At 36.3% G+C, this 15,538-nt stretch overlaps 2 protein-coding genes across 2 annotated transcripts in view; one reads left to right on the top strand and one right to left on the bottom strand.

Annotated features, from left to right (window-relative positions):
• The window catches only part of LOC131551829 (nuclear factor NF-kappa-B p100 subunit-like), a 29,882-nt gene extending 25,183 nt beyond the window's left edge, over positions 1 to 4,699 (bottom strand). Inside the window, exon 1 of the mRNA XM_058794993.1 lies at positions 4,303 to 4,699. The gene's annotated coding sequence lies outside the window, so the exon portion shown is untranslated. The remainder of the gene's footprint in view (positions 1 to 4,302) is intronic.
• Positions 3,377 to 15,520, top strand: glud1a (glutamate dehydrogenase 1a). The gene is made up of 13 exons (XM_058794994.1): positions 3,377 to 4,213; positions 8,213 to 8,293; positions 8,380 to 8,435; positions 8,858 to 8,921; positions 9,495 to 9,589; positions 10,549 to 10,728; positions 11,644 to 11,781; positions 11,942 to 12,079; positions 12,202 to 12,282; positions 12,562 to 12,685; positions 13,371 to 13,462; positions 13,568 to 13,630; positions 14,614 to 15,520. The coding sequence occupies exons 1-13, from the start codon at positions 3,811 to 3,813 to the stop codon at positions 14,731 to 14,733; spliced, it is 1,635 nt and encodes a 544-aa protein (XP_058650977.1). The 5' UTR covers positions 3,377 to 3,810; the 3' UTR covers positions 14,734 to 15,520.
• The last annotated feature ends 18 nt before the right edge of the window (positions 15,521 to 15,538 follow it).

Below are 15,538 nucleotides of genomic sequence, written 5' to 3'. Positions count from 1 at the left end.
AGACGCCTAGTTGGTACGACAGGGTCACAGAGCATTTTCTTGAAAAGGAACATAGGGCAGAATTTACGTATAAATAAATGGACAATTTTTATGATGTAGGCCAAAAATGAGCTTCCCCTCTTTGAAAGACCAGCAGCCGCCACTGCGTGTGACCTTTCCAACGTGATTACATAATGTGTGAGGTTGGGCTGGTGCAAGACGAGCATTTGTGGTTAAAAAGTTTATGCATTTTAGTTTTTAAGAAAATGACAGTTTGATTCGCTAGATAATACCCTTATTCCTCGGCTGGGATCGTGTAGAGCCCTTTAAGGCTGCATTGAAACTGCAATTTGGAAGTTCAAACCGTTGGGAACCATAGAAGTCCATTATATGAAGAAAAATCCTGGATTGTTTTCCTCAAAAACGTTAATTTCTTTGCGACTGAAGAAAAAAAGAAAGACAGACATGGACATCTTGTATGACATGGGAGTGAGTAAATTATCAGGACATTTTTGTTCTGGAAGTGAACTAATCCTTTAAAGGCATAGTTCAGCCCAAAACAACATTGGATCCAACTGACTTTAATTGTATGAACAAAGATTTGGAATGACGTGAGTGGGAATAAATGATGACAGAATTTTCAGAACTGGGCAAATTATCCCCAGTGTTGTTATATTGTTAACTAAAACTATTAAAAAAAAAGTTTAATTAATTGAAATAAAGCTGAAATAAAATATAAATATTAGTTTAAAAAATAAAATAAGTTTAGACTAAGTACTAAAATTACTCAAACAGAAATAAAAATAAAGCTAAATAGAAATATTAAAAAATAATATAAAAAAAGACAAAACATAACAAAATTACGAACATAAACAAAAAGTCCAATGAAAACAGTGTATAAAAATAAAAACTAATTCAAAAATGCTAGTAATATTATAAGAATATATAAATAATAAAATCACACTGGCTACCCCTTTAAATATTATCAAAAGCCACACAGCTGAAAATGTTAAATTACAGTAAAGGAAAATTCCAAGCAAGTTCATTGAGGAAGAAAAGCATGAATCAACTAAAAAACCTTCACAGCTAGTGGGAATAACTGAGAGCATTTTAATGTGTCTGTGCAAGTGTGCATTCCTCAGATCAGTTGTTTTCACTTAGCAAGAGAACAAAAACAGCAGTTTAATGAGTGACTCTCCAGAATTTCACCAACCAGATGATGGGTGTAGTCACCACATGAGCCAATAACAGAGCAGTACAGGCTTCTTTCAAACTAGTGTGATTTATTGCAAGAAGAATTTGTAGACTGAGACAGAGGGGTGGTATACTAAAAAGAAGAAAGAGGATGGAAACAGATTTTCTTGCTTTAGCTGATTCTCACGTGCATTCAAGGTGTAAGGAAAATGGTATTACTGTTTTACTCGATGGTTAGACCACATAACACTGTTCATTAAACTGAAACTTTTCTTGAAAATTATTTTTTCAAAACCATGTGAAACAAACATGAATACAAACATTTGAAAACTTGGCACATGTGTTTTAAACAATTTCCTAGTCTTGATCATGGACACTTTTACTGTATATGAAAAAAAGGAATCCACTGCTGCTGTCCACATATACGATCCTCTGAGGCAATGGAGCAAGTACACATTGAAACATATCCTGGGAGACTGTAAAAAAACAAGCACATATTCTTCCCTGGAAAACAGTCAAAGAGGCCCTGCAAGAGCTGATCTCCAGAATAGGATGTATTGTAGGCAGGAACAAATTACAGCAGACACAAATAATATATGACATAACTCATCATGTTACTGTAACCGCAGGTGAAATAAAGGAGTACATCTGGTTTTGCCGCATTAGCAAAGGAAAAAATAGTAATAGGGCACTTTTTGGGGCCTTGTTTAAGTCATATCTGTTTTTGTGTGCAGAAAGAGAGAGCACAGAACACAGGGTCATTGCCCATTATTATCCTTCTGTGCACGTGCCATAGAAGATAAACAACATTCACAGAAGATCAAAAAAACACATTTACTGAACATACTATACTGAACAACTGCTAATACTACACTGTAAGACCCAACGAGTTAAGGTAATGCAAATCATTTGAGGAAAATTATTGCTTTAAACCATTTAAGTTAAAAAATATATATATTAATTTGAGTCCACAAAAAGAGAATATTTCTATATAATAATAATCAATATAAATCCATGTACAAATCCACTCAAATACTTTCTGTAGCTGAGGCTTAATTAAATTGCATAAACTTTACCTTAATCTCTTGCAGTTAACTAGCTAGTTATATAATTAACACTATGACTATCATTAAGCTGTAGTGTGCAACATATAGTCTTAAATATTATTTAACCCATCCTTGAACTAATCACAGGCTCTACCCACACACACACACAAAAAGTTTAAAACGTACATAACAGAACATTAAACACTAACACATCTACAGTATTCCTATATTAATCTTGTGCAAAAACACATAAAATAACAGTTCGTTTCAATGTTTACTCTCTTTTAACAGTCTTAAGTAAAGCATGTTGGGAAAATGAAATCTGCTGTAACTCAATTGGTTTGAGTTATGCTTAATAATATAATTAATTAATAATCAGTTCATGCAGCTTTTTTCTATCAAGTACAAAGAACTTTCAGTAGTATTTAAGTAAAATGAACTTGTTTCAATAAGTAAATTTGGCTGTATGATTTCAGGTAGGAAGCAGACACTATAACTGATTTATGAGACTGGAGATATGAAGCTACTCCATCATGGGCTGGAAAAGGACAATAACCCTGACACTAACTAATCACAGTCAGCAGGGCCTCTGCTGACCTCACATGACCTCAGCTGCGCAAGAAAATGACAGTCTGGATAAGTGAAAACATAATAACCTCCTGCCCTTTATCACGGAAATAACTATATTTAAATACTGTTCATATGCACGGAGTATGAATGAATCTGCTGTGTGTTTGTTTGGCTTCTAACAAGTTACTAGATAAGCACTACAATTACCAAAGAAGAGTTATGACGAATTGGAAAACTGTTGTAGTCCTTATATAGCAACTTAAAAATTCACGTTCAAGATATAACTGTAACTTAAAAGTCTCTTAACGTAACATTAAGCACAAACCTTATTTTACTTATAAATCTTAGCAATGCTTAAACAGAAAGTGTTCCAGGGGGAACCATGGCTCAAAAAGCGAACTGTCTATAACAGCACATCTTGAGACAACATACTCTCTTTAAATTTCTTTCAAAGTAGTTAAGTTAATTATTTTATTTAAAGGAATCAGTCTGTTTTGAAAGCCCTTTTCATGTGGCATTCCTTGCTAAATATAAATATATATATATATATATACACACACACACACACACAATCTGTTACACTATTTCTAAAAACCCCCTTTGTTCTAGTCTGTAGTAAAATACCATGACTTTTACAGTACAGCAAAGAACATTCCCACAAAAATTAAAAACTTTTTTTTTAAGAAATATTACATACGTTTAGCCAATACATTTATTTCATGGACAGCAGCAACTTTATACTTGTACATGTTTTTTCAATACTTTTCCATAAGTTAAAAGCGCAGTGTTTGCTTAAGGGTTCCTGCTCTTTGAGCGCCTCCCAGCTTGAGGTGGAGACCCGCCACGGCACGCCTGCCTGCCGTTTAAAACAACTCACAAACAGTCCTCAAGCTGACACTTTATTGAGTGGAGAAGAAAAAGGAGGAGCCCTGGTGTCCGTTTATTCACCCGTCCCACCCTTTGACACTGTCTTAGTTTTTTCTGTTTGTAGATACTGCAAGTTAGTGTTTTAATTCAAACCATGTATAGGTATCTGGGGGAGTTTGTCAGCCGCGCAGCCGCCAGCAGCGTGCTGGCCTCGGGGTGTGTCGACTCCGCTTTGCCCGCTTCCGCGACTCTGCTGCGCGTCCGCCGTTACAGCGAAGCCGTGGCAGAGAAAGACGATGACCCTAACTTCTTTAGGATGGTCGAGGGTTTCTTCGACCGCGGAGCTTCTATCGTGGAGGACAAACTCGTGCACGATCTCAAGACGAGAGAAACGCCCGAGCAGAAGCGGCATCGAGTGCGGGGGATCCTCAAGATCATCAAGCCCTGCAACCACGTCCTGTCCGTGTCGTTCCCCATCAAGAGAGACAACGGGGAGTGGGAGATGATCGATGGCTACCGAGCTCAACACAGCCAGCACAGGACTCCGTGTAAAGGAGGCAAGTTCATGCGTTATTTACCCCAGAGTTAATAGGAAGCAGACGCGCTATCGAGAGAAAACATGCAAACTAAGACACATATCACTTACCTGTCTAAGCATCTTCTGATGTTTTACATTGTCTTGACGTAATTCTGCGTGTGTCCGACGCATTAATTTACACGCATTATCTTTGTAATTTGACAGAGAGTGATAAATAGGCCTTGCGTGCCATGAATTGGAAAAAATCCTGCGTTGCGGTTGCGCAGCAGCGACACTCTGCGACTGTTTGCTTGCAAGTGCTTCAAGCTGCAAAATAATAAAATCAATATGCAGTGTACTGTAGGTGGTAATAAAGCGGCTAATATATAGGTGTTATATCGGAATAAACTGGCTTCATTTATTTATCTGGGCCCGTATTCACAAAACATTTTATCTTACCACTAAGAGTTCTCCTAAATAGCAGTAAGAGAATTTAGCTACGAGTTTTCTCTTAAAACCTATTCACAAAACTGCTGAGACAAACTTTTACTAGGGAATAGAGAGTAAGGGCGGGGTTGACCTCGTTGCTATGGATCATGTCAGCATGCTTACTAACTATGCACACAGTGATTGGCTTATAGGAGAGGGGAGGGGTCTCTGTCAGAGATTTATTCATAGAAATATTGTAGAGTGCAATATGTTGCCGTATTCAAATAAAGGTTTCAAAATAAAATGTCAATTGCCACATTCAAACAAATAATTTAAAATGCAGGATAAATGTCACTACTTAAACAAGTATATATGTTCAGCTAATTGTCAGCTTCTTACATATGTGCTTCTCAAAAACAACTAGTGTAAATGCATATAAACAGCCTTTTAATTAACAGAGTAGAGTAATCATGGCTGATAATACATGCAAATGTAAAATACTGGACGAAAGAACAGCTGTTATTTCTTGCCCAACTGGTTAATGATATAATCATATCAAGGATATAATCGAACAAAAATCTGGAGTTGGAATAACCTCCAAAACCAGAGCTGATACCTTTTTAAAATGTCATTATCATCAAATGTTTCTAAAATGTTTACGTTCCGTGGCAATCAACAGCTATTTTAGGGATAGTTTGTGGCTTGGTTTTAGTGACTTAGGAGTCCTCTTCACTACTCCTAACATTTCACAGATTTAGGAGCTAGTTTTATTGCTAAAATGCTTTGTGAAATACTCTTAAAGCAAAAATGTACGAGTCCTAAATTTTGACATGCCCTTAGTCTTCTTAGCCTTAAGATGTTTTGTGAATACGGGCCCTGGTCTATTAGCTGGTCTAATGTGTACATTAGGTGAGATGGACACTTGGCTGGTTTGTTGCGGTAAAATGACCAGCTTGTGTCCTCCTTAGAACATTAAAACATAGTTTGACCAGCTTAAGCTGGTTTGAAGACAAGTTGGTTTCTGGTTTGTTTCTGGTACAAGATGTTATACAAGCTAATGACCAATTTAGACCAGCTAGAATCCAGGTGCATATTCCAAAATACAGCTTGAAATGGGTTTTCCAACATAAACCATCTATACATTCCATACACAATATGTAGCCTATTGCATTTAACATTTTATAATATGTAGGAGAGAGGAAAGGCTTATAATTTAAACATATCCTGCATTGCTTCAACTTTTTAGATTTACATTTGATCAATATTTCAGCAGGAATGCTGCCTGTCCTGTTCATATGTTTATTTTATTGGGTAGTTCTGCTTTCTTTTTTTCTTTGTCCCCCACCCATCATATAAATGACAGTTTTATATTTACAGAGATATTTGTGTACTTTTTGGAAGTTGTGAATTCCTTTATTATCAGTGGAATGTGCTTGTGTAAGAGCTGTTTCTATCAAGCATGACCTATTCTGGAGTTGTTTGTTAGGCCATTAGATTTTGCTTCGTCAGGACTGACTGTGCAATGCTTTATTAAGGAAGGGAGGTGGAAGCCCCCCAGGGCAGCTCAATCTCTCTGCAGTTCCTCTGAATAGAAGCTCCATCCTATCAGTTTCAACATCATAGTTTCAGACTATTTTCCTCTTTTTAAAACTAAGATCTTCACCTTTAACTGTAGAATGACCAAATAAGATAACTTGCATCCCATTTACTTTAACCACCATTTTAAGTGGTCTAAATTGCAGATGAGTTAGGCTAAACTGATCAACAAAGTTTTGGAAGAGATCTTATAATGTACACTGCTTGATGTTTGAGTAGATTCAAAGGGAGCTTTCAGTGAGACAGTCACTGAATTGATGGCTAGACTTTAAACTTTTAAGTTTGTAAATTAGCTTAGTCAATGATTTTTACCTTGAGGTCTAGTAACCGGATAACACATCATGTGTTTTTGCACCTTGTGTGCTAGTAAGTTTGATTAAGCTAATGTAAAAGAGACCTCATAACCAGTTTACATGGGGGAGGAGCTCAAAGTTGGCTTTTTTTTCACCATAGAAATAAAAAGTTTTTGGCTGTAATTTATACTGTACTGTTTTTTACTATATTTCCTTTTATGGAGGTATAAGGAAACTAGGTAAAGAATAACATGACTGACAATCCTAATCTGTTATTTGATTAAATGAGTAAGAAATGAAGATTCAGCAAAACATGCATACAGTATAGTAGGTAAAAAAATGCAGACTTTGGACTCCCTGAATATGTACATGCTCATTCCACAATATGCATACAGAAAAGCCAACAAAACTGCCTTTTTGAGTTTTCTTGCTCACTTAATCACCAATAAACTCAGAAAGGATACTTCTTTAAAGGGATAGTTCACCCAAAAATGTTATAATTTACTCGCCCTCAAGCTGTTCCATACCTGTATGAGTTTCTTTCTTCTGTTGAGCACAAATCAAGTCACCTTTATTTATATAGCACTTTATACAATACAGATTGTGTCAAAGCAGCTTTAAACAGGAAAATAGTGTGTCGATAATGCGAAAGGATGATAGTAAAAACTCAATTTTCCAGTTAAAGTCAGTTCATCATTGATTCAGTGATGGCATCGTCCTGCTCAGTTCAGGTCACACAGTATCTGTGCAATCAAGTCGACAATATTGCCAGAAATTTAAGTGTCCCAACTAAGCAAGCCAAATGCAACCGTGGCAGGGAACCAATGAAATGACAAAAAAAAAAAAAAAAAAAAACAGGCTCAGTCAAAAGAAGATATTTTGAAGAATGTTAGTAACCAAACAGTTGTGGCTAGCCATTGGAATCCATAGTACTTTTTCCATACTATGGAAGTAAATGCCTAACATCAACTGTTGAGAGTGAGTAAATGATGACAAAAATTGCATTTCTGTGTGAACTATCACTTTAAATCTCCTCTAATAACATTATTTTGTTAGTAGTAATTTGAAATGAATTACTAGCTCATCGTCCATGAATTCAAGAACTTGCCATTGCTGTTCAAGCAGCGCTTTTGAGGCCGATTGAAAACAGAGATGTTTAGTTCGGGGTAGTCACACTGGCTTTAACCACACCCAGTTTGGGCCCTGCCTAGATTTTCTTCCCTTGTACTTCAGTGGAGAGAGTGAGTCATCACAGTGGTTGGTTTTCTGCCTGTCCTGCCACACAAAATTTCCTCTCTTAGAACTGTAGACCTATTTTTTATTTTTTTTTACGCAAGGCCGTTAGAGCATTTGAATTTTCCAGACCTCCTACTATAAACCGCATATTGCCCGAATCATCAATGCTATTTTAACTGACATTACATGCAAGGCCCACCTTTGCAGCGGACAAATATTTGGAAGCTTTCATTTCATTATTTATTCTTTTTTTTCCCCAACACCCTAAAATGTCCTGAATGATATAAGCGCTCAAGTAATATAAAAAAGGTTATCAAAGTGTTGTAGTCTGTAAGCTTTAATCAATAGAGAATATCCTGTCTTAGCATCATAAAACAAAGGCTATAATGCCATGTGATGCTTGTTTAATGACTTGAGTGATCTACAGACATTATTTGCATAGACCTAAATTCTAATAGATGAGGACACTGCTTCTGTTTCTCCAGGTATCCGTTACAGCACAGAGGTGTCCGTGGATGAGGTGAAAGCCCTTGCCTCACTAATGACATACAAATGTGCAGTTGTAGGTAAGTTCTTGCTTAAGTGTAAATTTATTTGGTTGTGGTTGTTAGTGTGAACATTTAATCATTCACATGAACTGTGTTCTCAACAGATGTGCCTTTTGGAGGAGCTAAAGCGGGGGTGAAAATTAACCCAAAGAATTACTCTGTGAGTGTTTTCTTCATATTCTCTGACTAAATATAATTTTTGAAGATGGTAAGAGACATTAACTTCAGATATTTTGACTCTAATAATAAATACTTCTGCAAATGAATGTCTAGATATGTATTTGCATTGTCTAGAGTCCAGAGACAGATGTTCAGAAACTCTGGCACCAACCAGATTCAGAAAGGTGTTTATTTCTTAACATGCAAAGTAAAATCCTATAGGGTTTCATGACTGTCCTTAGTTTGTAATTTAATCATTGGTGAATTAAACATGCAATTTTGAGTTTAGTGTTCTGATGACAGACTCCCCGTCTACAGCTGGAACAACGAATGCTCATGCATTGCTTTCTTAATGTATACTTTCATGTTGTTAATCACATTATAGTCACTGATGTACCGCCATTTTTTGTTTTCCTTGCACAGGACACAGAACTGGAGAAGATCACTAGAAGGTTTACTATTGAGTTGGCTAAAAAAGGCTTCATTGGTGAGATATGAGCAGGCACAAACAGAATCATTTCCCAAGTTCTGCAAAAGCTCAGCAGAATTGATATTTGTTGATCCCAAATGACATCAGTTTAGCATATTTCACTATTATGAAACAGGAATTCTATGGCAGATTAAACTGCAACACAATAACACTCCTTAACAATTGTCATGTAATACTGCACTTATCATCAGATGGCACAGTTAAGATTAACAGCCAGGCTGCTATTGACACCACTTCTACATTACAAGTTATTTAACCTGTAGTTCAAAAGCCTAGATAAGCTGTATTCATATTACAATAGTCTGTAAAGAGCTTGCAATAGAGCCAACTTTCTTTAGGTAGTTGGTGTTTTTGAGTTTGTGCAGGATTCCCACAATGTACTGTAGCTTCTCTCATAAAATTGTGCAGTGACACAGTTGCCACAATGTGACAATTATCACATAATGCATTGTATGTATAATGTATTTTATGATTGCCATTAATTGTGTCCAGATATTTAAGTTAAATATCTGAGCCATGGCCATGGGAAGGGCGGATCAGTAGCACACTCATTTCTGTTTCCTGTGTCAGGGCCTGGCATTGATGTCCCAGCCCCGGACATGAGCACAGGAGAAAGGGAAATGTCCTGGATTGCTGACACATATGCTAACACGATGGGCCATCATGTAAGTTGAGGAACCTGACCAAGTGTTCATATAGTTTACAACAGGTTTGCTGAAATTAATTCAAATGAATCCAAATCACTTAACATATAAAGTAAAAGACTGTTTTGTATATAATTTCAGCTATAGTAGTTTTATCTACTTTTAGCATTCAAAATGCATCTAGCAGCAATATTGTTGTAATATTTGCAACTGTCCACTTTCTTAAATCTCTTTACATGGCAAATGGTGATCCATTTAGTCTTCCATGCATTTCCGTGGATCTACCTATTTATAGCTGTCATACATGTTGATGCTTCTGTCTAGCTGACTGCAAACAAGACATACTTACTCTGGTTTTGTGTAAATAATATACTCTCTCTTTTGCTGCCTTGCAAACACTTCATTCAGGAAATTCAGATCTAGTTTGCCCAATTTCATAGCATAATATTGTAGATAAATACAGCACATACAGAAAATTGGGTGCATGCATTACCATAAAATGGTGCAGTGATTTCAGTTATGCTTTTACACATATTGTAGCTGTGTTGAAAAATCACACAGGGTATCTGTAAGAAACAGACAATCTAACAAACAGATTGTGACTGTGCTGGTGACTCAGTGCCTAGAGCCTTTACTGTCCCTGACAAAGAGTGCGGTGTTCATTGGACCAAGGGAACAAAGCACCCCTGTGTTTTTCCACCCTCTACTGACAGACTCTTTCAATACAGTCTGTCCTCCCGTGGCAGTCATTTGCTTTGTCTAGGTAGCCGTGATATTCTGTCCTATTTGTGAGCTTCCCTGTAGCGAGATAAGTGAAAGGACATGAGAGATATGCTGTAACATCAACAGGACCTTATACTGAATAGTCGCAACACAGTAATACAGACCTCATAGCTTTGTGCCTCATTATTAGTTGAAGTTAGTCTGTTTGAATGCAAACAACATTCATCTAATTCTTAAATATCATTCTTCTTTATCAGGATATCAATGCTCATGCCTGTGTTACCGGTAAGCCCATCAGCCAGGGTGGAATCCACGGGCGTATATCTGCCACTGGCCGTGGTGTCTTCCATGGCATTGAAAACTTTGTCAATGAGGCTGCTTACATGAGCCAGCTGGGCCAGACCCCAGGGTTTGGAGACAAGACATTTGTCGTTCAGGTTTGTGCATGTCAATAACACTTAAACCACACTTCAAGTTTATGAAAACAGTGCTAGTGTGTTTTCTGTTTTCTTTCATTGTGGAAGTTACAGGCACTCATGACTCTGTTCCAGCAGTTAGTGTATGCTGACATGGACCATTCTGACTTTGCTTATCTAAGGACTTTAACTATTCAGAATGTGCTTTTAGATGCCTGATCAATGTTTATTAAGAATGCTTAAAAGGGTGCAAGACCTTCAAATGTTATACTTCCGACATAAATGATTAAAAGCTCATTAATTTTACTACGTGTTGCGACATTTCATTGTCATGTCAGAGAAATAAAATGTATTGTATATATGAACATAATTTAGAAGTAATTGGGACATGATGTAGGATTTTTCATGTGGTATATATTTAATGCATTAATAATGAAATATTGTGCCTTTTTTTTTTTTTTTCAAAGAAAATGCCAAGAACTAATATTGCGCTCTTTGCAGCATGAACATGGTTTAACTCATTCATTTGGTGCTAAATACAAGTAGAAACAAGCTATTTTATTTGTGTGTATTTGTGTCCAAGTATGTGTAAACATAATTCAAACCCAAATTCGCTAAGATACCTTAGGATAAAATAAGATCCAAAATGTATCTTTTTATAATGAATATATCTTGAATATAGTTAGATTATGATTAGACTATTTGACAGAAGGGTAAGAAAATGTATGTTAATTCAAGCTATGTCCTCGGAAAACAATTCTTCAATCTTATACTTTTAATTTTGTTTTAGTGATGTTTAGACATTTTAATTTGAACACAAATACTGACTTTGTTTTGCAGTGTGTTTAGATGTTTAGCAATGTTCATGCACTAAATCCATCAGCTCTGCTGTCAGTATAAAAAATATTTAATGCGTTCTCCTGATTTTTGTGGTAGGGTTTTGGTAATGTGGGCCTGCACTCCATGCGTTATCTGCATCGTAATGGAGCAAAGTGTGTGGGTGTCGGAGAGCTGGATGGAAGCATCTGGAACCCTAACGGCATCGATCCCAAAGAGCTGGAAGACTATAAGCTGGTGAGTATCAGCCGCTCATTTCCTTTGGGGTGACATTCAGTGCAGTGTAAGAATATTCACTGTAAGGCAGCCACCTTGTGGCCAATCAGCAGTACTACATATAGTAAATGCAACTCTATAATTCAAATGTATTAATACATTAATTACTCACATTTTCCAGGCCAATGGCACTATTGTTGGCTTTCCTGATGCCACCCCCTATGAAGGCAGCATCTTGGAAGCTAAGTGTGATATCCTGATCCCTGCTGCAAGTGAAAAACAACTTACAAAGAAAAATGCCAACAATATCAAGGCCAAGGTTAGAGGTCAACCATAACCGTAGTCATTTTAATGTAGATGAGTTATTAATTATATTATGCCACTTAAGAGAAGCTGCAATGAGAATATAAACGAAAAGTGAATAACACATTATTTTCACAGATCATTGCAGAAGGAGCTAACGGTCCTACTACCCCTGAAGCTGACAAGATATTCCTAGAGAGGAATATCATGGTGATCCCTGTACGTTTTCCAATCCTAAATGTTATTTTAATATTAAATCTAAATTTACCAGCCTATAATACTTTTTTTTTTTTTTTTTTTTATATGCATATACAGGTGATTTGATCTTATTTAATCTATTTACTTTTATTTAGATTTTATTTACAGGAGATTTTTATTGTAGTAATAAAATTTGTGTTTTTTTCCCCTTTTTTTTTTTAAACTAGTTTGATCTTGCCTTGAAAATAGCCTTTGATGCCAATAGGATACTAAACATAAAAAATAATTATGCATATATAGGACATGTACCTGAATGCTGGAGGTGTGACGGTCTCCTACTTTGAGTGGCTGAAGAACCTAAACCATGTCAGTTATGGCAGACTGACCTTCAAATATGAAAGGGACTCAAACTACCATCTCCTTAGTAAGTCCAAAATTTGTTTTCTAGAATATGTGATGTGTAGTCATTTAGTAAAACTATAATGCTACATACATAGTCTACATACTGAAGTGTTTGTTGATAGAAATCTCCCTAGCCATGGTGTGATTGCTTGCAAATCAATTCCCAGTCTTGTTGTTTAGTTGATTTAGCTCTCTGGAAGGGCTTGTTTTCCATTTCCTAATTGCTCTAGATTATGTTGGTGTTCAGGCGGGCTAGAATAGGTCATGTGGTATTTTTGTTCACTTTGTTTATTCTGCTCCCACAAGCAAATATAGTGGGATTGGTGTCCCCTTGAGAGTATCTGGGCATGCTTGCATGTATACACAAAAACACTAATGTGTACTCTGTCCTGCCTATCATCTGAATGGCCTAAAATGACCTCACTTCAGTGATAATCACATGGTAAAAACAGACAGATAGAAACAGGGCAAACCCATGTGAAAAAGAATGGTATAACGTTCATTTTAGCATATTCGTACACTAAAACATGACCACACATTATTACACCCTTTATAAAATATTTAACTAAATCACAGATTTAAGCCTCAGAGAAGTTGTTAGAGATAATAAGCATTGTTTTGGGAAGATTAGCATTTGACCATTACTATCTTAAATCAATGAGTCAGTTTGCTCATTGCTAATGGGGATCTACTGTGTTGTTTGGCAGTGTCTGTTCAGGAGAGTCTGGAAAGGAAGTTTGGGAAACATGGTGGAGCCATACCCGTTGTTCCCACATCTGAATTTCAAGAGAGGATTGCTGTGAGTATAAACGCAGAAGCTCTTGTCACATATAATTTGCATTTTTTAAAATAGTTTTAAATTAGACTGCTGGAGTTTTATATGCTTGTTTTGCTCATCTGGTAGGGAGCTTCTGAAAAGGACATTGTGCATTCTGGATTGGCTTACACAATGGAGCGATCAGCCAGAGTAAGTAGATATATACTGTAAATATATAATCTTTTAAATGTATTTATATAATTACATACAAATATATATTATGCCTTTATTTATATATGCTGCTGTATATACTTTGAAAATCTTTTAATATTGTTTTTTTTTTGTTATTAGCATTGTTAATAATAATTATTATTATTAATTATTTTGTGGATCTTTAAAAAAAAAAAAAAAATTAAGTTAAATAGTAAATTCATAGTAAATGTAGCATTCTGCTACACCAGTCTTAGTAATGGCATCAGACCCTGATAGACATATTACAGATTATGATTAATGACAAATAGTCGACTAATCATTACCAGCTTATGGTTGTGTTAGATGGCATCTAACATCTCTCCATCAACATTTAATGTCATGCAGCATCAGTGCCTCTTCTGAACATGCAAACAAACAGATACACTTACTTGTTACACACCCAGCTACAGCTTTTGTGTGAAACTGGGATCTGGTAACCAGAGAACAGCATTTTGTTCATGTGTTCTTGTTTGCTGTCAGTCGTTTGTTTCTGAATTGGAAATGAGATCCAGCCCTTTTACTGGATTCTTAATCATTCACCACACCCAAAAATGTGTGGATCATTGAAACCATTAGCTAGAGGATCTGCTCAGCCCAATATGTTGGGTAAAGTGATCCATTACAGCTATTTTTATTGATATTTTTCTCATTATAATGTATTTCTATATTGACTTCTCCGCAAAGGACAAACGCTATGCTGCACTAGAATTTGACCAAAATTAGGTATTTTTGGAGGCAGCATAATTAAGATTCATTTTACAGCAATATTCACTTTAAGAAGTATGCGTATGATGGATTAAAATGCCGTCTCAGGAGGCAGTGTACTGCTGTGCTCTGTCCGTGTTTAAGCTAGTTTGATGATTTATGAAGAGCCTCTGTGATGTCAAATACTGTTTCAGGAAGGCTTCGTTTGTTCACATAATTTATCTCTCCTCTTTTAGCAAATCATGCGCACAGCCAACAGGTATAACCTTGGGCTAGACCTAAGGACAGCGGCCTACGTCAACGCCATTGAGAAAGTCTTCAAAGTGTACCATGAGGCTGGTCTAACCTTCACATAGACGGTTGTATTATTCGCCTGACTCTATATCTGAGTCTGTTTATCTGCACAGACCCGAGGTATATCACTTAACCCCTCAGCTCCTCACGTTTACATTTTATACATCCAAATATATATGTCAATCATTTATGCATGTGTTTACCAATATGCATCTTAAGAATCCTCTGGTCTTTCATAGTTTATCATCCTTTCAAATGTTCATGGCTTTTAGAAAAGCTTTAATGCCAAAGTCCCTTTAATGCACTCTCCTTGCCATGTTTCAGAGCATAGCGGGAATGTCTCGACAGAAAACACCGATCAGTTTTACAGCTATTTTGTAATGTTTTCTTCAGATCATGTGTTAATGAAGTCGCTGCATATTGAAAACACATTAAACCTTAGAGTCACAGCCGCACATTGTCATTTCTAAAAACCAGTTTCTAGAATTTCTAGATGGTTACTTTTTTCCCCCACCCATTTTGACACAATTATGGTCAAGTGGGAAAGGGATGCAGGATGAATCTCAGGCTTTTTTATATCTGTTACCAAAATGTTGCACATAAATATCTGGTTTGCTGCTCCTTGGAACAGTTTTCAGTGATAACCCAAAGCTTCCTTTGTTTTTAAATGTGTCCTTGTTCTTACAGGTCAGTGTTTAATTTCTTAGTAATTGGCAAATGTTAGGGCATATATTTGGGAGCAAATGTTTATTTTCATCATATTAGCATTTAATATGAAACACCCTTTAAAAACAGACTTTGTATTGCCTTTTTAAATTGTCTAAAATTAATAAAATGTAAAAGAAAATGTGCAATGTGTCAGCTGAT

Source organism: Onychostoma macrolepis, chromosome 13 (genome assembly GCF_012432095.1).
Source record: "Onychostoma macrolepis isolate SWU-2019 chromosome 13, ASM1243209v1, whole genome shotgun sequence".
NCBI lineage: Eukaryota > Metazoa > Chordata > Actinopteri > Cypriniformes > Cyprinidae > Onychostoma > Onychostoma macrolepis.
The sequence above is the reverse complement of the archived record's forward strand: the minus strand, read 5'-3'. Positions and strand labels throughout refer to the sequence as shown.